Source organism: Protopterus annectens, chromosome 6.part1 (genome assembly GCF_019279795.1).
Source record: "Protopterus annectens isolate FY-2018-M chromosome 6.part1, PAN1.0, whole genome shotgun sequence".
Classification (NCBI taxonomy): Eukaryota; Metazoa; Chordata; order Ceratodontiformes; family Protopteridae; genus Protopterus; species Protopterus annectens.
Genome location: NC_056738.1, coordinates 412,619,417 through 412,643,377, shown reverse-complemented (window position 1 = coordinate 412,643,377; position 23,961 = coordinate 412,619,417). Strand labels below are relative to the sequence as shown.

At 38.1% G+C, this 23,961-nt stretch overlaps 1 protein-coding gene across 1 annotated transcript in view; it reads right to left on the bottom strand.

Annotated features, from left to right (window-relative positions):
• THAP9 (THAP domain containing 9) overlaps window positions 1–21,686 on the bottom strand; it is a gene marked incomplete at its 5' end in the record, with an annotated part of 302,390 nt that extends 280,704 nt beyond the window's left edge. Inside the window, 2 exon segments of the mRNA XM_044075839.1 lie at window positions 21,184–21,334; window positions 21,473–21,686. Of these exon segments, the coding sequence (XP_043931774.1) occupies window positions 21,184–21,334; window positions 21,473–21,686 (365 nt within the window).
• Between the last annotated feature and the right edge of the window lie 2,275 nt (window positions 21,687–23,961).

Below are 23,961 nucleotides of genomic sequence, written 5' to 3'. Positions count from 1 at the left end.
TAAAATATTTTTAGCAATGGCCAAATAATCTTATACTGTAAGATGGGAGAACAAAGCCCTCTCTTTGATAGGGGGATATTGTATATTTTATGATTGCATACAGACTGGCAAACCTAGTATCACTAAAATTACATCCAGTATACTGTAACAAGTCTTAATTTCTTTCTTGAACAGTCTACATAAATCGAAATTGGATGAATGGAAGAAAGATCTTCTCTTGATGGAGTATTCCCCACTCTTTTCTTTCTTCACTGAGAAGGATAGGCAGGCATTTAGACAAAACAGGGAACTGAGATATCACAGTCAATGTGGGAAGGGCAGACAACAGATCAGCAGGAGATCAGGGACGTGAGGTATACCAGACCCTGAAAACGGATGTACAGAACCTGAGGGTAGGCAGTATATCCCCAAATCAGTAATCCTTATTAATTACAGGTAAAACACAGGCGCCCAATGGTCAATAAAGACTGGTGATGCAGCTACAATGAAGCTGAAATGTATCTAGCGTATACACTGTTTACTCCCGCTTTCGTCAAAGACTTCTTCAGAATAAAAAATTCAATAAACATCTCCATTTTATATACATACAAATAAGAACAATTAATTAATTAAACATTTACATAATTAAATAATTGACATTTAAAATCTGTAGGTCCTAAAAACCTTAAAAAATCAAATGTTTTTCTAAAACCACCAATTATATGCGTCTAACTTTCAATTTTTAAAAAAACACTTTATGTTAATAGACTCATTTAAGCCTTGTTTCTTGTCGGCACCTAATTTGATCTGCCATAAAGTTTCTTTCTGTTCAAGGTGGTTTTCTAAAATCACCTCCCCTTAAATCAGCATTGACCACTTCCAATATAGAAAAGATGAACTTCCTGTATTTATCACATTCAATAGTATGTTTAAACAATGCGTTCTTCCCGTCTTTAATTTTAATAGCATAAATGTGTTTACGTATACGTTCTCTAAGTTTACGTGTGGTCATCCCAACGTAGAATGCTTCACATCCGCTACATTGACCAATATATACTACCCCTTGTATATTACGTGTGACATATCCAGGGACTCTGATGGTGTGTTCAATATTATTCAACAGAACATAAGGGCCCACTGATATATATCTACAAAAGTTACAACTAGAACATTTACACATTCCTTTTTAATTTTTTAACTATATGTCCTACGGAGAAATTGTTTGTGTCATTTTCTAACAATTTCTTGATATTGTACGTGTTCTTATATACAAAATTGGGTTTGGCTCCAACAGTTCTGATTAACTCAGAATTTCCTTCTAGTAATCTCCAGTTTTTATAAATGTTTCTAATAAATGAACTGTCTACAGACATGTCCAAAGTACAAATACCTTATTTTCAAGGGTGTCTGAACTTTTTTTAGTGAATGGAAATCTCAAAATAGGGATATAAAGTATGTCCATTGTTGATAATTTCCTGGCTTAAGTTGTTGAGATGGCTCTCATCGTAACCTCTGGCTAAAAACATTTGAATTATTAAATTGAATTCAGCCTTTAATTCATTATCACAGGTAGTCATTCGACTAGCTCATGTGAATTGTCCTTTTGGTATATTTTTCTTAATAAAATTTGACTGGTTACTACGATGGTATAAGTAACCATTGGAAAAAGTATCTTTCTTATGAATTTTACTGCTAAACAGGTTTTTGTCTACTTCCCATTTCAAGGTGACAACTAGGAAGTTTCTTCTATTTTGCACTGGTTTCACATGTTTCTTTTCTTAATCTTTATTAATTAGTTGGATATTATCAAACAGAGATGTGGATGGTTTCAAATAATGCAAATAAGTACTTTTTTAAGAAATACATTCACCAGATCCAATGCAGAGGAGAGATAAATACATCTGGGAAAGGGACCTTCATATATCTATTCCCAAGTAAAAGTGAGTAGAAATACTGTTAATGACCAAATATGCAACTAAAAACAGAAAGACTTTTTTGGGGATAGCAGTACCAATTAAATTTTCTTCTATACTCTAGTGAGGTTAGCTCAATTTTTTCCAGCTACTTCATCAGCTTACTGGAAATGTGAAGAGAATAATATTGGAGACCGGCTGCATATTTTCTGGAGCTGCCCTAGATTATTTTGAATATCTCTCTAAGCAAAAACAAACAAAATTCTACCTGGAATAGGGACTGAACCTTACTCAGGAGCTCTGGATGTTGGGTACAGCTGATACAGTAGAGTTTTCTAAGACATAATTAGTGATTAATTTAATTACGTTAGGTATTAAAAATGTTTTACCAATAAACTGAAAACCACTAATAAGATTTACTTGTGATAATGAAAGAATCAAACACAGAGAAGTTTCAACCTTTTCAAGGCCACATTCCCCTGATACCAGCTAAATGGCATTTGCTTTTGGCCTGGCTACTGGATTCATTCTTCAAGAACATTAATATGGGTTACACAGATATAGTATGGATAACCATGCCTATTTGTCTGGTGCACCAATGTAAGTTTAACATGGGTGGAATATGTTATACAGCAAAGTATTGTACTAATGTCGAATTTTGAGATGTTAATAATAAAATGTGAAAAATATATAATATTTTGCAAGTATAGCAAAATAGAAAGTAAATGAAGCAAAAACAAAGGCTATTTTAATGAAGTATGTCTCACTCTACTTCGTGCAGAGCTTCTCCTTTTTTTGTGGGATCATGACAAGATGAGGTACTTGGGAATTTGACTGAAACGAGATATTGAGCAAGCACCTATAGAAATGTAGAAATTAATTACTTACTCAAAAGATTAAATACAAGAAAGGATTATGAAAATTTGTATTTATGGACACTGACAGTAAGATACAAGTAATTAAAATGTTTTTGATCCCTTTGGTTTTGTATGTAGATAAGGCTTACACAGAGAGATCAGATATGGAAGAATATGAAGAAGGAAATTAAGGAGATTTGGCATAACAAAGAGAAAGGGAAGCTAAGCTGTGCAATGGGAAAAACTAAATCTGACAAAGGAACAGAATGAACTGGGACTACCAGATTTGGAAGCATACTATAAGGCCACTCCACTTAGATTAACATGTTTGATTCAGGTCTCGGAATATGCACCCAAATGGAATGGCATGATAGGCATAGTGCCCAACAAGGCAGTAAGAGGATCACACATGAGCATTTGAGAAAATTTAAGAAAAAATATAAAAAGTGTTATGTTCAACCTTACAGACATAAAATTAAGCATGTCTTCACTTTAAAGGAAGTCAGACCTAGGAAAAATAGAATAACACCACTAGGCTATATTATATACACACACCCATATGTATACAAATATATATTATATAAACATATGCAAAACATAATGTAATAAGCATCTGGAAAAGAAATAAAAAAAAAACGCTATTTTAGGAGCAGATGATAAAAGGAAATGGGGTAATAAAATGGGATGAAGCTAGACAATCTTTTAGGTTGCTGAACTCAGATTCATTTTCATACGAAAATCTGATATTAGAGTTGAAGGAAAATATACAGAGGCTGGGTAATAAAATTGTTAAACCATTAATAATAGACTTTATAACTGTGGCCAGAACACAAATAGCAGACTAGAAAAGAGTAATAAGTAGAGCATATAAGGCAATGTTAGATTTGAGACAATAAAGTAAACTTCAAAAGGGCATGGAGTGAACAATTAAACAGATATTACAGATGCTTAGTGGAGGGAAATATGTCTTTTCCCTAGTTATGCAACTAAATTAAGATTTCATTCAGATTTTTTGAATGGAAATGTTTGTACAAATACTTCTACATTCCTACAACAGTTGAAAAAATATTCCCACAGACAAGAAGTGTATGTTGGAGATGTGATGGTTTATAAAGAGGCTCTTTTGGGGATGTGCAGACAGCTTCAATACAAAATTCATTGAAAATTATGATGAGTCTTATTATTGGAAAATAATTTAACCTCGGTATAGAGTTGTTGTGAAATATCAGCATTTCATCTCTTTTGTACATGTTATCTTCAGCACTGATAGTGGAGTGGCTAAGAAAGCCATAGCCAGAAACTGGAAAACCAAAGACAAACCATCAATAAGAGAGGTATGATAGATTAAATGTATGGAATGGAGAACTAATGCAGATCAGAAACAGAACTCTCTGGTATGGAATTTTGTAATGGAAGTTGTACTTGAGCAAAGCACAGACACAAGAGGCAGAGTTACTTAATAAAGCTGAAGCCACTAGTCCAGCTGTTAAGATGTGTAATATATTAATTATAAAACAGTGTTGTCACTAGTTAATTCCTGACTTCAAAATGCATTTTAAATAGTTAATTTGTATCTTTAAATATTTTTAAGTCAATCTGGAGATCACACTAGATAGAATAGTGGTTTGTGGTAAGTGGATTTACATGCTTAACAACGACAAAACGTTGACAGTTAAATGTAAACAATGACTGTTTGACATGAAGTTAAGCTATTTGTATTACAGAAACATTTAATTCTAAAATGGTTGCATTAGCAGTCAGTGCCAGAATAATAAGTGGATCATGCATGGGTATTGCACAGTAAATAAAAATGGAAAATACTATTCAAAATAAAATGTTACGCCTTAAAAAAAGAAGAAGAAGAAGAAGAAAATCCTTGTCTGTCTTAGACACCAGACAACAGCCTTGCTGTGCCCACCACCTGCAGAAGCAACACCTAGTCACAAAGGTTCACTTGAGGAGCAGACGGGTAAACTTGTGTGCACAGACGTATGTTCATATGTCTAATGACTTGCATCACAGTGCAGCAATGGGGTGCTACCAAAAACCTGCAGGTGTACATAGCCACAGCACTACAAGCTTTAGAGACTCCGTGCATGAACACAGTGTATACATATGATCCTATCCCCTGGGACAATCAGGTTTGCGCTACGTAATGCAAACAGTACACTGTGTTTAGGCAGCGACCCAGAGACAGCTGTGATAACTTCATTACTTAAACAGAACCTCTGCACTAACAGGCCTTTAAAAAGTGAGGATAGCATACAGTGTGACATCTCTTTAAGATGGGCAACTGTGAAATTAGGACTTAAAGAATAAGACTGTGAACTTCCGGACAGACAAAATGCCTGGTAATATACCCCTGCACTATATGCAACATCCATAGTGGAGGGTAGTAGCATGAACACAGAAAAAGCAATGTATGTGGGTAGGTGTAGGAACACAGAACATGTCATGACATTGGCATATCAGTATGTGTAAAGGGGAAGAAACACTGCAGGATATATGATCCAAAAGCAGGGCATGCCACACAGGATATGTTGGCCTGTGTGCATATGGTGCAATACACCAATGCATAAGGGGGGGAGGGTGTGCAGAGCAAAACAGGGGTTCAACATGCTAATTAAGGAAAGGGTGTCATGTTAACATGCCCTTTGCTTCTGTTTGCACAAGAAAAAGGGAAATGTAGCATAAGAGGGAACAGCTAAATGGCCAAAAATGGGGGGAAAAGGCAGTAGACATAGGAAATCCACAGACAGGCAAACACACAAACTGTCATCTGTAATCAACAGATGTAAACATTTTATTATGGACCCACAAGAGAGGCAATGTCCGGAAGCTCGTCTACCCCCAGCAGACTGAGGTCCTACTGTTTGTCCTCCACACATCAAATCATATATGCATTCTGATCAAAGACAATGCAAACAAGATTTATAAGGACTACATTTGGCAGGGAACGGTGCAGGACATCATTCTTGTGGGTGGTCATAATATGACTCTACAATACGTTACCAAAACAATACTATTTACAAAAAAACAAGTCACAAGACATTTCTATGAACATGTCCACAACAGAAGGTGGACCACTGACACAAGTGGCTCACAGAGATGGAGCAGTTTCTGGTATCTCTGTCAGGAGATTTGGAACAGACCTCATACATGAAAGAGGCTTGGATGTTGCAGATGGATGGATGACAACTACATAAATGACTGTAGAGGATGCACCAAGTTAGAAATTGCTTTTACATTTCCTTATCATGCATATGAAGCAAGACTTCCTCAACAAGAGGCTTCTGTATATCTCTACTCCAGGATGCAGCTGTAACACCCTGCACAACAAAGTATGTATTTGCTCATATGCTTTTCAAAGATTGCCATGGAGTGTTCAGACATATGTTTCAGTGTTGGAACATCTATCTTACCTTTATGCTTTCAGAGGTTCTACTAGTGGAGGGTCCAGTGCAATAGGATACCACATGCTTGATGGCAAGCAGGTCACCTGTGACTAACAATGATCTTGATGTGTACAGACAAATTCTGATGACGCAGATGGAAAATCAGTAACAATAACTGGAGGACTCCAACACATCTACACCATACAGGGACTCTGTGGAGAAGCAAACAAAACTACCTGCCTCATCAGTGTTTGATGGCTGTCCTTTTACTGTGAGCCTCATCCCAGACGGCATCTGTGAGCCACATCCTCTCTGGCATGTGTACTCCCCATTGTAGAGAGGTGTGGTGGTCTATAAAGATGTCATTCTTAGTTGGTCCTTGACTTATATGTAACACTCTATATCAATCAGGGGAGATGCAGATTAGTGATCCAGACAGAGAGTTGGTATTCACACCATTGTGGAGATGATGAATGTGCTGTGGGGCCTGCACGACAATGTTTGACACCTACATGGCCTGTGGGAGGACATGCAGAACCTACATAGTAATGAGGAGTACAGGGACAGGAAGCAGACTGTGCTGTTTATGTCACTGGTGGCTAACATTGCCTCTACTGCTTTCCAATGAGGCAAATGGTATCCATCCTCTTGTCTGCCTCTGCAAGCAATGTTGTCTTTTGCCATGAGAGGGTACCAATACAAGGTGACTGTCCACAGTCTGAGCATACCCAGATGTCAGACTATTCTTGAAACAGCATCGTCAACACTGGCTACAAAGGTCACTGCTTCTGTGTGTGGCCGGACTTATGTTTTTGGCCACTAGCACCATGAAGGCTCCACCCATGGGACAACTTATCAGGCCACAAGCTCTTGCTATCGTACTTCTACATCAATATCCCCTGTGGGTAATGGAGTGCCATGTGAACTCATAGCTGTCATTCGGGTTGTGAAAGCCATTTATCCGTTGACTCCTGACAAAGTTACACTAGCATGCTCCTGTATAAAGCTGGGTGAGCCAAAGTCGGCTTGAGCTCAAGTATAAGCTCAGTTTGGATATGTGCTCCAGCAATGTAGTCAGACAGGAATGAGCAGAGCCCCAGATAAAAAAATAAATAAATAAAATAAAAAAGCCTGTGAAAATGAAGTGTAATCACACAGACCGGATTTAAAAAATACAGTTAGGTACATTTGGTCATGGCCATGTCAGTATGTCAGATACACACTGTGATAAAATGAGACTTCAGTGGGGATGGCACTGAGCTTTTAATATTTAAGAAGCCAGAAAGTGCTTGCTTTGAATACAAAAATGGAGACATTGTTTTCTCTTCCTGTAATAAACAAATGCTGGAAAATATTTATTTAATATTTAGAAAGGATCTAGGCTGTACAGTGATGGAGGGTCTTATGTTTGCCTAATCATGCACTTTTTAGGCACAGCAGTTTGGCCTCATACTCAAGCTAGTAATAGATCACCATGCCATATGTCCGCTTTGTATGAGTCTGCTTAATTTAGGGTGGTTAGACTGAAATGACATACCTGTTTTCTTATATTTTGTTTACCTCTCTGTTGGGTTCAGGTATGTGTGTGTGCCGTCTTAGGCAGTTCTTGCTTTCAATTCTGTTTATTCTAGTGATTGTCCTAAATTTGGTTGCAAATGTTTACATACGTACAATATTTTTTATTGAGGAAATTAATTAGTTGTTACATTAGGTACAGACAAGTGAATAGAGGTAGTCTAGTGCAGTTATTGTTTAGTAATAAGTACAGTAATTTCATGTGCACATTGCAATAGAGCTGTAGGCTGTATTAAATGTAATAATTTTCCTGCCCCCATACAGTCTACAGCTATGCTGTCTGCTACTATGAGTTAAAGCAACAAGCAAGGTAACATGAAACAATACAGAGAACTTTATCTGGTGATCATAACAGCAAAGCACAGCACAAATGAATGTTGTATTAATTCTAACAAGGTTATGTCATTAAACAGCCTATAGGTCTCCTGCGTACTATAGGTATATAAATATTTATTGCCTGATTTATTTATTATTTATTTGCCATTTGTTAAAAGGGTTAGTCTGGCTGGGCAGGTCCTCTTTTTCAGCAGAGACCGGAGGAGAAAAGCTCCAGATACATTGTTTATAGTTAAATACAAAACAAGCTTACAGTTACAATAGTGTTTACACTTAGATACAAAATTTTTTATACAGTTGCATACAAGGCTGAAAATACAGATATAAATTTACAATTGCATATAAAAATTGAAAAATATAGATTAGTGAAATTCATAAGATAGGTTTATATGAAGAGATGAACATTCTATTTAGAGGGAAAAAGTGTTAAGAAGTCCAGGTTGGTAGGAGAAGAAAAAGTAAAAGATTAAAGGTGAAAGGCAAGGAGGGGGTAGAGGGTATAGCAGGTCCTAGTAAGCACTAAGTAGTTGTTGAGAAACAGGAAGTATAAGTTAGAAAGTAAGTTGTAGTACTATTAAAAACTATACAAAGTGCATACAGTGCCATTATTACTGAGCACAGAGACCACACTCTAAAATTGGTGACAAAACACAGGCTTGGTAAGTACCTTCCTAGATAATTAATATCAGTCAGCCACTACTATAAAAGAAAGATGGGGAAGGGTAAAAAGTATAAAACACTGTTTAAATGCTTCCTTCTGCCTTTTCTTGGAAGGCTAAAGAAAGCCTTTGCTCTTCAGTGGTGGCCAGTCTGTGTGTCTAGCGTTACATTTTACAGATTTTGAAGTTGTAAAACATTTAAACTACTTGCATTTTCTCAAACTTCTGTAGTACATGGGAGCATGTAAAGCTCCAAGCACTACAAAGAACTGTAATTGAGTCTCTGCGAATATAATCTTGCTTGTTACATGTCCTTAACATAGTTGAGATTCATCTCTTTTGCTTTGCTGTTGAGGTGAATTTCTTGACACCCATGTCTTGAACACAAAACAAGATGGTTATGATCAGAGACCAAATCATGAAATTTTTATTAAGCATTTAGCAAATATTTTGTTTCAATTTTAATAGAAAATTTTAAGACTTATTTTTTTACCCGATATGCTGTAAAAATTTTCTTAGTTTATGAAGAAAGAGAGCACAATCAGCAAACAACATAATTTCATTATTTTTATAAATGTATTTTCCTGGTGCCCATAGACAATTGCAGAAATTGCGTGCGCTATGTATTAGCACATGACATGTGTCACAAGGGAATGACAGTTCAGTGTGGGAAATATGAAATATGAAGCACAGCAGAATGTTTTATCCGCCTGTCTTGCTGCACTGTTACCAAGATCAGATGTGCTTAAAGTACCCATGGTGCTGAAATATGCCACTTCTGAATAGATTCTTAAACAATACACAATTTTTCTAAAATTAATGTATTTAGTTATGGCATTTTTTTTGCAGTCTGCAGGGACACTCACTGGCTTTGGAAAACTGACAGGTCTACATCTGACGGTCATTTCTTCATGGTTTACAGTAGGGTATATGTGCAACTTTTAACTGTTTTTGCAATATAGTATGTCACAGATATTCATTTTTTATTTTTTCAGTTTCATTATTAATTCCATCTCAGCTTTTAATGCACTATATGAGCTAAGTCTGTGTCTTTGGCCTGGCTCTTCTTCCACAATTCCCAGGCTTACCCACCTGTATGCCTGTAGTTCTGCAATGGCCTGCCATGGACTATCTCAAGCTCCAGGACTGCAGTCCAGAGTACACACTGCCAACATTTACAACATGTCACCTCCACCCTACCACTGAAAGATATAATCCTTGACTCCCCACAACCTGCTACCACACTGCATGGCTACTGCTTGGCCCATATGATAATATTGCCTTGCCCCACCTTCACTGTTCTGCCCATTCTCCTATCCTGTGTAGGTAAGGTACTGCCTGATGCACAGCATGGCCAGTCCATGAACTGTCTTGCATGGATAAAGTAATGTCTGATACACAGCTCAGCCAGACCTTGTACTGTCTTGTATAGTCTGGGTGTGACGATATATGCATCATTTTATTTTGTGTTGTCTGTATCATGGCTTGTAATTGTGGACCAGATGCTATCTCTCTGTCAGTGCCATGATGCATTGCACCTACTCTGCCTGTCATGTGGTACAGCTGTTGCTTGTTCATCCTCTTGACTGTACTTGACTGCTGCTCCTAAAGGTATAGCAAGTCCTGCTGAGATGTCTTCCTATCACTACGGCAGTATTTGCACAGCCTTATTATGTAACGCCGAGCACACAGCAAACGTCTGACTGCATGTCTCTGGTAGATAATGCACTGCCCATTCTGACACATTAACGCAGTAAAAGCATCCCCTCAGCTGGTCAAAAATGCATTCCACCACATTCTGTGTTTCTGCATGTACAGAACCAACAAAGATGAGAGAACGCTTACTTTCTCTGTGTCTTGAGACACCAACTCCTTGTGAACAGCAGTTCCAACCCAAAAATAGGATATAAAATAACGGCTGAAGTCCGCATAAAAACAAAAAGTTTTAATGAACAGACATTCAAACAAATCCAATGGTTAAGCGCTTTCACTTGCTCAATAGCAAGCTTCATCAGAACAATACAAACAGGACCCCACAACATTTAAATAAACTTTTTGGTGCCAAAAGCGCTAGATGAAACCACAGCACTTCTAAAGTACTACTATTACACCCTGAACATGATGAAAGTACTCTATCAATGTCTTTTGCTAGAGAAGGCCAAAATACTAGTCCTCTCACCCTTCTTTTGGTAGATTCAGAACCTGGGTGACCATGATGTAAAATCTGGATATATTCATGTTGTAAGGAAGCAGGAACAACAATTTTAGGACCTTTGAAAATAATGCCATCTTCCATCAACATCTCATCTCTGTAAGGAAAATAAGTCTGCACTTCAGGTGGTATACTAGATTGATTTGACAGCCATCCAACATTAATGCAGTGGTTGAACTTTTGCAAAATTGGATCAGTCTTTGTATGATCTCTCAGCTCATCAAGTCTCATGGTAGAAAAATCACGCACTTCCATTATGTCAAAATTCTCTTCATAAAGTTGTTCCCTTGTAATTCTGGGTGATCTGGATAAGGTACTAGCCAGATAAAGAAGTCTACCTTTTGTACAGACCACTTTTGCAATTTGAGCATCATCTTTTGTAATCTTGCTGTAGTGGAAAGCATAGGCTTCTTTAAAATAGTAACTAGAGGTTGGTGATCAGTTTCAGTCTGAATAGCTCGACCATAGATATAATCATGAAACTTGGAACACTAACACCATTGCTAAAGTTCTTTCTCAATTTGAGCATATTGCATCTGAGTTTGAGTAAGAGCTCTTGATGCATAGGCTACTGGTCTACCTTCCTGAAGAATGACTGCACCAAGACCAAATTATGAAGCATCACAGGAAAGGGTTACTGGTTTGTCAACATCACAGTATCTTAATGTAGGTGGAGTGGCAACTTTCCACTTCAGATCATCAAATGCTTTCTGGTGCTGTTCTAACCTAGACCATTTGACATTTTTGCACGTCAATTACCTCAAAGGTGGTGTCAGCTCACTGAAGTATGGTATAAACCTGCCTAAATACTTTACCATGCCATGAAAATGCCCTAGAGCTTGAACATTATCTGGCACTGGCAACTTGAGAATAGCTGCCTGTTTAGATGGGTCTGCTTGCAAGACAGTACTCGTACATAAATGACCAACATATGTAACTTCTGGTAGCCTGAATTTGCACTTCAGAGGATTGAGCTTTAAGCTCACTTCATGTGCTCTGTCTGTAACTCTCTTAAGGTTTCTGTCATGCTCTGCTTCACTACAGACTCTGACCAATAAATCATCTACTGTTATGACACAAGGATACCCTGAAAAAATTTGCTCCATTGCATGCTGAAAGACTTAATTTGCAAAATTTATTCCAAATGGCATCCTTAGGAATCTATATCTGCCAAACGGGATATTGCAAGTAGTCAGTAATGAGGATTTGCAATCAAGCATCACTTGCCAAAATGAACTCTTTATATCTAAGACAGAAAAAACAGTGGCGTTTATTATTAGGGCTGCGTCTTCTTTGACTGTACACATTGGATGATGTGTTTTCTTAAACGCTTTGTTCAAATCTCTTGGGTCAATACATATTCTGATTTCGTCTGAGCCTTTTTTTTTTTTGTGAGGTGCTACCATGGACGAAACCCATTCAGCTGGTTCTGTAACTGGACAAATTACACCTTGCTGCACCATTTTATCCAACTGAGCTTTGACTCTATCCTGCATGGCTATCGGAACTTTTCTTGTAGGTCTGACCACTGGACTGACTTCTGGGTCTAATTTCATAGAATACACAACTGGAAGCTTGCCCAACTTGTCATAGAAAACATCAGCATACTCGGAAAAAATGGCTTCGGAGAAGAATTGTAACTAGGATACATGCTTATCTGATGAACTGCTTTGGTAAAAGAAGGCAAATTCATTCTTAAGCGGTCTGTGAGACCCAATAAGGATTGCGCAGGTCTTACAACTTGTTATTCTATGTAGTTCAAACAGTTCTTGGCCAAATAACATGAAAATACTATAAAGCCTTTGGTCTGAATCTCTTCACCTACACAAGCAACAAGTTTTGAACAACTGACCACAATGACTTGTTCATTGGCTCTCACTGTAGCAAAAGTATCTGTGGACATAACATTACATTCTGAGCCAGTGTCTACTTTGAGCTCGGTGGGTTTACCATTGATCCGGACAGTACAAAACACTTAATTTCTTGTTAACAAATTCACTGCATCAACCTTTTCACCAACTCCTGATACACCATTTATGTAGAAAGTGGACTGCTGCAATTCTACTTGCTCAAATTGCTTTCTTGAGTGACCTTTCTTTATAACTGTGTGAGGCTTACTTGATTTGCAAAACGTTTGAAAATGATTCCATTTTCTACACTTGTGACATTGCTGACCAAATGCTAAGCATTTCTTTCTTTCAGACTCATGATTGACTCCACAACTACGACAGTTAACAATAAGGTTGGACTTGGGTTTTGCTGGCTCACGAATGTACTGCACTGAGCATGCACCCTTCTTAGAACTTGCTGGAACACTGTGGTTTCCCTGGCGAACCCACAGGGGCTGTGGCTGCCATGTGCTTAGGCCTGCTTCTGTTTCCCACGTGTTGCATGCTATCTACACTTACTCTGGAGCTTGTTGAAACTATACTCATCACTTGCAAGCATACTTGTGTGCCTTTCTGTAACTTCATAGATTTGACAAATCTCTATAGCTTTGCTTAACGTTAAATCACTGTCATGAAGAAAAATCTTTCTCACCGCAGCACTATTAATACCACACACAAGCCTGTCCTTTAGGTCACCAAACAGACACATCTTAGCTTGGTTTCTCAGGTCAGTTATATAAGTTGCAAATGTTTATCCTGGTTTCTGATCTTTTCTGTAAAACAAATGCCTCAATCATGTAATATTTGTCTGGGGGTTACACATCTGTCTGAATTTACGCTTCATACACTCAGGGTCTTCCCATGATTCAGCCTGTACAACAATATGATGGTTTTCAACTTCTCTTCATATACTGCTGGTGCACACACAAATGAATGCTCTCTTTCTATGGCCTCTGACCCAGCAAGGCTTAGCAAAATGAATGCCCTAGTGTGTGCATCTTTATCTGAATAAGCTGCCTGTATAAAAATATTGTACTCCTGCTCAAATATTCTCCAATTCTCTGCAATATTCTAATCAAATACAAGTGGTGAGGGCTTTCGAAATCCGTCTGCCATATTAATGCATACCAGTGAAGGGTTTTGCAAACATGCACGAACATATACACATATACATATGCTAGCACTTGTAACTATCCCCAATAGCACAATAAGCCGCTGAATAAATGAACTTTGCGAAATAATTCTCTTGAGCACTGCAACACTTGAAATCACTGCACTGTAAGAACTCACCCCATATCAGTGTAAGAAACATTTCAGATAACTGTACTGTGTGAATAAACTGGGCAGGAGAAGCTCGGAATAAGAAACATTTCGAAGTAACTGCATTTTGCGAATAAACAGTACACACAGCACACTGAAACTTCCCCAAAATGACTGTACTTCACTAAGTAACTCTTTACAGTGCAGGACACAGTCTGTAATGGTGGCACTTTGTGAATAGACACACCCAGCACAAGAAACTTTTCAAAACGGCTGTACTTTGACTTACTTCACAAAATAACTGCACTTTGCACACTAACAAACTCTTCAGAATAAATGCACAGTAATAAGCACACACTGTAAGCACTTTTACATACTTTGAATAACTTTAGTTATGGTTTTCAGGGCTTTAGTTAATGCGAAACAGTAGTTTTATAACAAAACACGACACTTTGCCCAAAACATGGAGTCACCTTGCTTTATATAAACTTAATGTGCCCTTTTTGCCCTTATTATATTCGTTTTGCTTGTTTAATCTCTTTTCATGCCCACTGTACTTTTCTTGTGCCTGTTTTACTCTAAACATGCTTTGCTTTAAACATACTCGTTTTGCAACTCAGAGGAATTTCTGACCCTTTATTAGCTTCTCTGTCAATTGTTTTAGCAAATAACTTAATCTTAAACATTTTGCTTAGCTAATAAACCTTTTGTTCATAGGTAGGTAACTAGGCTATCTGCCAGAGGACATTTACAAACCTAGCCAGTGTGCCGGCTTTCGCTACCCCATTGATTAATTAACTGATCCTCTGTCAAGCAGAGCCAATGAAGTGATCTCAGAGGTGTATTTTCTGTTACCCATCCACTCGTCAAGGTTTCTCTTGAAGAGTGTTAGTGAGGGGCTCTGCCTAATGTAGTTTGGAATTTTGTTCCAAAGTATGGGGAGTCTCGGTGACAGGAATCTATCCCTCCAGCATGTTCTATTTATTGTTGTGGCGAGGTTTAGCTCACTAGAGCGTGTGGCTCGCAGTGACTTGGATTTTTTTAGGTGGAGCATGTCCATCAACTCAGAGTTGGACATGGCTTTGTAAGTCAGGCAGAGATCACCTCCGAGTAAGCAATATGCCACTGAGTACAGCCGGAGCTTTTTCAGTCAGACTGCATAGGACATATGTTTGAGGCCAGTAATCCTCTTGGTGAGATACTGTTGTGGCCTTTCCAGCTGTTGGAAGTGTCTTGTGAGGTACATCCCAAATGGGGCACTGTACTCTATGATGGGTCTGATGAGTGACGAGTAGAGGGGCACTATAACCTCTATGTCTAGATGCGAACCCTTTAGTAATTAGATGGGCCACATAGAAGGATTTCCTAACTACTTTGGCAATATGATTGTCAAAGGAGAGATTACTATCTACCTGGATTCCCAGATCCCTTATTACCCCTTCTGTATTAAGGAGGTTGCCATCTATGTGGTAATTCGTGGGTGTTTTGTTTTTCCCAAACGGGATGACTATGCATTTTTTGGCATTTAGCTTGAGGCCATGATTTTGACACCAGGTGTCCGTCTCAGTAAGTCCCTTTTGGAGGATGTCCGTGTCAGCCGGAGAGTCAATTATGGCTCCCAGTTTGCAGTCATCGGCGAACTTGATTAGCCATAGTCCTCCTGTGTTTGCCTGTACTTCTGAGATGTATATCTCAGTATCTCTGTCCTCTTTGTTTTTTTCTGGGTTAACTTCAAATGTTCTTTGTAAATATAAATGTATTATTTCCTCTTATCCCAGACCTTATCTCCCAGACTATAGTATATTATTAGACCTGTATTTTTTGTATTGTACCTGAATTTTGAAATGGGAGGTATTTAGACCTCTATGATAATTTCTGTATTAACCTGTAACATAATTGTATGTAAAATTTTTTTTGTTATTTTTTGCAAGGAGCTTATCTCCCCGGGCCTCTACTGAAAATGGACATGTATCCAGTTAGACTAGCCCAGTCAACAAATGTAAAATAAATAAATAAATATGCCGAACAGTAAGGGTCCCAGGACCGAGCCTTGCGGGACACCACTTGTGACTGGTTTAGAGTCGGACCTGGAGCACGCTATTCTTACCGTGTGAGTTCTGTCTGTAAGCCAGTTGGCAACCCATCTCGTGACATAGGGATTTATGTTCAGACTGGTGAGTTTTTCTGTAATATCCGAGTGGGGAATGGTGTTGAAAGCCTTGGCGAGGTCAAGGTAGGCTGTGTGAACCACCTTTCCCTCGTCTATGGCCTTGGTGACTGTCTCGAAGAAGTCAACCAGGTTAAGTAAGCATGATCTGCCCTTAACAAAGCCGAACTGGGTCGGGTCAAGTGTTTGGAGGTTCCCAATGTCTTTGTTAATGAGTTCCATGAAGATGCACTCCACAGCCTTGCAGACCAGGCTAGTCAGGCTTATGGGGCGATAGTTACCAGGGTCAGTTGTGGCCCCTCCTTTGTGGAGAGGAATAACCATTGTTGTGCGCCATTCTATGGGCACGTAGCCTGCGGAGAGGCTGAGGATGAACAGCATGTTTAGGTGGGGGGTTAGTTCGTTCTGTAGTTCATGCAAGACGCAGCCTGGGACACCATCTGGCCCCACTGACGTTGTGTTTTTGGCTTTTGAAAGGGCTGTTTTCACCTGTGCGTCTGTGATTTCCGGGATCCTCTTCTTTTCCGGTATTGTTGTGGGCCCTTTTGGGGTTGAGAAGGGGGTGAAGTTTGCAATAAATCTATCTGCCAAGATGTTGGCAATATCAGTAGGTTCAGTATATTTTTGTGAAGCAGAGTCCCTTTCTGCTTACTGACTTACTCTTTGTTGGCTAAACCTTTTTATTTACCTTTGAGCCTATTCTACATCCAAAAATGTCTTTAATCATCCAAGAAAAAAATTCTGAAGAAAGCTGGAAACAGCAGCTTAAATTTCACACCAAACTTCTCAACATTGCTCAGTTGCTGGGATCCATTTGCTTCTCTTCTGCCTGATCTATACTGAATAATCATTATCCACAAACACTCTGCTGTCCCCCTGTTTTAAAACGTTTCTTTCATACCACAAATCTGATGAGAGCACCTATTTCTGCTACTATGACTGCATCTTTGCCAACACAGGTCTTGGCTGCTTTCTCATGGCAAGACTTTGAAAATACACATGATGTACTCTCTGAATTAACAAATCCTGCTGTAAAACACCAGCCCATTTAACTATTTGTACTTTTATAAAATTAATGCAGTCTGTTCCTTCAAGTTTCTCTGCTGCAGCAGAAAATCACAGGTCTTTTTTTGCATGCTCTAGCATGTTCTTTCTTCTAACTCTACTATGTTTTAAAGCAGCTCTTCTTGAGAAGCCTCATGCTCAGCCAGACTTTTTTTTTTTCATTTCACCCTCTGATTTTTTGCAGTTAGATCAGTTCACTTCAACAGCTAATTAAAGTTTCTTCTACTTTTCCCAGCCTTTTGTCATCTAACTTTACATATTCTTTCAGTGTTTTCCTTAAATACCCATGAGTGCATTCAGTCTATTTTCCTTTAAATTACTAGTCTACCGTACTAAAGTTGAAACTTGGACTGCTTTTTGCTGTAGCTCAGAATGCAGACGGCATCTGATTTATTTACTTATTTTTTTCTTTAAATTACTGGAAGCCATCTCCTGTACTGAAGCTGACAAATTAGAACTGCTTTTTTGCTGAACATCTGCAAGATTTTTCCTAGCCAGAGTTTTTTCCTCCTTTTCTCCAAATGTCTTCTTTGTTGGAATCCTGGCAATTAAATTACTAGCCAGTAATAGAATTTTATCCAACTTCATAGCTTTTACTTTTTTTCCCTCAGCTTCACTTTTCATACTGGGAGAGCTCTATTCAACCTGTTGATCGGTATGCAGCCATCTTTGATGTCTTTATATAGCCCATGCTTGACCATCTGAAACATACCTCTCAACCATAGCGAATTCCTCGGTAAATACCGGTTTTGAAGGCAAAATATTGGTGTGCCACGAATTCCCAATTGGCCCCTTTAATTTACGAATTTCACAGGCTTTTGTTGGAGTTTTTTTTTTTTTTTGGGGGGGGGGGACATCATCATGTGTAAGGCATGCGTAATGACGTCCACTTCAGGACAGAATTCAACTTTAATTTAAACTTATTTAGTGCAGCAGTCGAGCTACAACGGGTTTGTGCATAGCACATCTTTCTTCCCCAAGGTAAGAGAGACAATTGCACTAGTAGCTTCTTATTTGAATGTTCGCAAAACTTCGCATTCTGTTTACTGGCTTGCTTTTTGGGCTCCTTATTTGAATGTACTGGTTTTCTTTGAGCTCGCATTCTGTTTTGAATTACTGAACCCCTTGCATTGCTATTTGTTTTCTTTGGGCTCAAATTTGCACTGGTAACTTCTTATTTGAATGCATTTGGGCTCCGTAAGAAACAGATTAATTTACAAAGTCTGGTGTTGGTAACTTCTCATTTAGAAATGAATTCATTTATAGTTGCCTAATAACTTCTTATCTGAATGCACAGCATGCTTTGGGCTCCTTAAGAAAATTTCTTTACGGCTGTTTGAAGTTCCGTTTCGCGAATTGCTATTTGTGCTCGCATTGCACATGTAACCTCTTCTTATGTGAATGCACTAGCACTAGCATGCTTTGGGGTTTGTATTACCCTGTAAGAAACAAACTAATTTTCTTTACTGCTATTTGAAATACAGTTTCCATACAGAGACAATTGCATTGGTAACTTCTTATTTGAATGAACTGTCTGGCTGGCACTAGTAACGTCAATGCATTTGACTGTTGTGTAGTTTACTGTGAAACAATTGCCACTATTTAAAGTTCTATATACTGCTCTTTGAAGTGTGTGCTTTGGCATTGGTAACTTCTTATTTGAATTAACTGGCAGCCGCAACACTAGTAAAATCTTATTTAAAGTGTACTGAGAGAACACTAATTGGACTAGCATGCTTTGGGCTCCATAAGAAACAGATCTGTTTACAATTGCACTGGCTCTTATTCAGAAATGGAACAGATTTGTTTACAATTGCACTAACAACATCTTATTTGAATGCACTAGCATGGTTTGGGAAGCTGGGCTCCGTAAGAAAATGTCTACTGCTGTTTGAAGTTCCGTTTCCTGAATTGCTATTTGTTTTTATTTGGGCTTGCATTGCACTCGTAACTTTTTATTTGAATCCACAAGCAATAGCATGCTTTGGAGTCCATAAGAAACAGATTTGTTTTCTTTGCTGCTCTTTCAAGTACAGTTTACTCCATAGAGAGACAGTTGCATTGATAACTTCTTATTTGAATGAACTGTCTGGCTGACACAAACGTCAACGTATTTAACTGTTGAACTGTGTGTAGTTTACTGAGAGAAAATTTCCACTGTTATTTGAAGTTCCATTTACCTCTCTTTGAAGTGTGTACTTTGGGCATTGGTAACTTCTTATTTGAATTAACTGGAAGCAGTAGTAACATTTTATTTTAAGTGTGTAGTTTAATGAGAGACAAACATCATATTTGAAATGTGTAGTTTACTGAGAGACAATTAATTGCACTAGCATGCTTTGGGCTCCATAAGGAACAGCCTTTTCTTTGGGCTGGTGCATTCCTTTACTGAGATAAACATCTTACTTTAATTTTCTGTGTGTGTGTGTGTGTGTGTGTGTGTGTGTGTGTGTGTATGCAGTTCATCAGAAGGAGAGACATTTAGTGCTGCTTATGGTAAGTTAGTTTGTGTTAGTAGCACAACAGGTAAAACACTTGCTTTTGATGCAGACGGCTGTGGGTTCTACTTCCACAGTATGCAGATTGCTGACATTGTACTGTGTTATACTTTTAAAGGGGCTGGATGCTGCAGTCTTGAGAATGTCCTTTTTGGCAGAGATGCCTAGTAACTATATGAATCTGTTATCAGTTTGCCATCCATTCCCTATTGCAATATTACTAGCTTTAAGTGGCTTATTGTTTTAATGTAACATAGACAATTTATTCTTCAAGGGCAACGGGTACTTTATTTGTAGATGAAACAATGAACTATAAAGTTGCTTGCTAGCAGCAACCTCTTCATTGGTTGCAGATCTCTTTAATGTAAAATTTAGATCTGACTTTTACTTCTGTAGAGATTGTGCATGTTTACTGATACTGGTGGATTGCAGAAGTTTGAGCAGACTTTTATGATGGAAATGTTCTGAACAAGGCATTTTTGTCATTGGTGTATGCATTTTGTTTCATTGCTAACTGGAAAAATGTTCATAATTTTAAAATGCGCTCTAACAAGTGTGCTGTATTATATAATGAATATAATTTAATGTCAGGAAGGTGTATCAAAGAACACATGTAGGTTTCTTTTTTGTGTGCAAGGGGCCAATTATTTGAAAACAGCCCAAAGGCAATATTTATCCGCCACTGGCCAGATGCATTTTCTTTGACTGTGGTGTAGGTTTCAATGCTGTTTTGTTTTAATGAATGTGAGTTTCAAGGGTAGGGAAGTTTTAATGCCAAGTCTATTTTCATTGTGAGACAGTATTGCTTTGTTTAGCAGATGTCTATTAGTGTTTGAATCGTGCTGTAAAGTGTAAAAATAAAATCCAAATCACTGTAGAAGTAAAGCAGTATGCACACTTTAGTGTTTATGGTAAATGCGGCAAAATGGCCAGGTAATGGGACATTGTAATGGCTGCAGGGGGACTCTGGTGCCATATTTTGGTTGACTGTTCTTCAGTTTGCGTTTGAAAGTTGGTATCCCACAATTCCATTGGAGTGGGCGGGGTCACATAATTATGTATATAAATTGTGTGTTAAACAGTGTACAGATTTGTACCTATTTTTCATGGGCCTTGTTTAGATTTTTGATGTTTCCAGGTTGAGAGGTATGATCTGAAAGTTACTTGTGATGTACTAGTTTATGACAACAGCATTTTAATTACTATGATTTAGTAACACAGTGTTGCATAAGGATAGCTTCAAAAGAAAGTTCTGCAAACCACTAATAATGAATGAGGAAAAGCAAAAGGTACAAAACAGAGCCAAAACACACATACATTTTTTTCTATTAGACTTCGCACGTTAACACTAATGGCTGAATGAATGAAGCATGCTTACCTTCTCAACATTCGGAGACTTGGAAATGGAAGTTTATGGTTCTTTATATATCTGTAAACTGAAGAATCATGTAACTGCAGCATCAAAACAAATGACTTTTGATGTGTTGAGTACTCAGTTGGTGACTTATCAAAAAGTTCCACTGGAATATCTGGAACAAGAGGAAAAATCTGAAATGAAAATATATAATCTCCATCTGATCACCAAAACTGTAATTACCACTATTTTCTTTACTGCTCAAGAGATAAGCACATTATCTTCTCTCTGATTCTACATCAGTGAATTTTACCTTCATATTGTTGCAGATTTTCCATTAGCTGCTGTGTTATGGTTACTATTTTTTTCCTGGAAAGCTCTCTAAGAAGTGTACCACAGGTTTCTCTAGGACGTCTTTCTCTTTCTTTTGCAGCTCTTAACTCTTTCATTTTCTGTAATAATTTCTTCTCCATTATTTGAAGTTTTCTTTTCAGACTATCAATATCTGGAGTAGAATACGAGTGTTCCTGTAAAATATGTACTGCATTTAATTACTACATATTTAAGGTGAAGCTGTAATTAATGACCATAAGTAACTGAATTAACATGAGATATTTCACTTTAAAACTTCTTTAAGTCAGTACTTCGAACAGCATCAACTTACACAGAAATAACAGAATTTGTCACATTCTGTATACATACTATATCTCATTATTCTCAGATAGTTGGAAAACTCATCTCTTACAATATAACCACGAGACAAACAGCAAAGCAGAAAAACACAGCTAATGAGTAAGCTCATATACATTCAGTTTGCTTACTCTCCTTAACCTGCATATTAGAAGGGTTCCATTCAAAAAACAACTTCAAGAAACTTATTTAAGAAATATTAACATAGCAGTAAGCAAGTATTTTACCTTTTAATCATGAGCCCCTGCTGTCTGATTATCATGAGCTCTCTCAACCAACTGACCCATTCATTCCTTTTGCTGCCTGCCAATCATTAGCCTCCTCTCAGTCAACTTACCAATTCGTTTTCTCTTCATCAAAGATGACATTCAGCTGGGGAGGGGGGGTCATTTAAGCAGCCAGTGAGATAGTTCAAGGACTTTTGCATTTTTCATTCCTACGTTCTAGCATATACTCAGCTATGCAAGGGAGTGGGGTGTGAAATGGGTTGTCCATGATGGATGTTCCTCCACTTTTGCGATGGATGTTGCCATCATGCAGCATTGGTCACTGACCACAAAACACAGGAGGAAATTTCTCTAGTCTCCACCAAGGCAGTTGCGCCTTTTCTGAGTGCCCCCCCCATGCATGAAACCATCCACAACTCCCAAGAGAGAGGTAAATGGGTCATACCACTTCTCTTTTCTCCTTCCCTACCTGCCTTCCCCAGTGCCAGAGCTGTTAAACTCTGATTACCTGGGCCGCAGTCAGAGATCCATCCTTCTGCACCACAGAGTAAGGCAGTAAGGGGGTGTTATGCTTCCAGGACAGGATTTTTTTTTAAACTATAATAGCATTTAATGACTTCTTCGACACTAGATTGATTTCTTATCAAATGTATTTATTAAACAATGTCATTAAACTGGAAAATTAAAGTGAGGTTTACGCACACAGTAAGTTACAACATATTACATTTATTGCAAAGATAACAGTGATTCAATCTAGGGTTATGATTACGCAAACTGCAACATACCTAGAGGATGGAAATTATTATGACAGCTACCAACACAGTATTCATAAAAATGAAAATTACATTATATAACAGGGTTATGCCTAATTTCCTTTTGCCCTCTAATGTTTTCAGATCTTATGACCTAAAGTTACAGCATAATGGATCAATATATTTAAATCAGGGTAGTGTGTGTACATATGACAGTTTAGGGTCAGAGAGTTAAGACTGCAACCTGATAAAGGGTTTTTCTTTCAAGTCATACTTCCATCTCTCTCTAGTTGAAAATTGTGTAACTAAACAACTCATCCACAAACAGTAGAAATGAAGCACATTTGCCTAGTGGGCTTACTTGGCTAGCAGATAAAGATCCATCCTCCTCCCCCCTAACCTAATCAGTGATAAAACATACTCTCAGTGCTCCTACATTTAGTCATTATTCTCACTAATTGGACACCTTGGCTAGTGCAAAGAAAAAACAGCAAGGTTTGTTGACAAGGCCTTTTTAGGACTTGCTACTTCTTTAATTATAGAAGCAGAATGCTCAGAGTTTTAGGACAGAATAAAACCAATTTAACTTTACCCATAAGTTACTGTACAAGAACACTTGACAATTTATTTGATACCTGGCAGTGGTACTCACCAGCATGATAATTTAGCTCATCTGCTTTTACAAGCTAGATGCAGACAGGACATTCAACTAGCACAGGGATTAAGACTACAATCACTGTTCTTCTACTACTCAGAATTCACTTCCATACCGTAATACAACAGAGAACCTTATTTTTAACTCATTCACACTCGCACTTATGGGCGGTGTGAGCCCTGCGCCAAAGTTAATTACTACCAAGGCAGACGGCTTCCCTGTAATGCATTTCTGGCACTGTGGTGTATACGTCTGATCACTGGCAGAGGTTAACGTTAATCATGTTATAAAACATGACAAAGATGCAAAAAATAGCGCCCAATAAACACCAAATACCTTTGCAGATAAACAGTAGTAGTCCAATAAAAGATAAATATAGCAAAGGAAAGGCTCCAGAGTCCAAGTGAAAAATAGAAAAATACGCCAATAAATCCTTCCAGCAGTACTGACTTTATTAAAACACAAGCGCTTTCACATA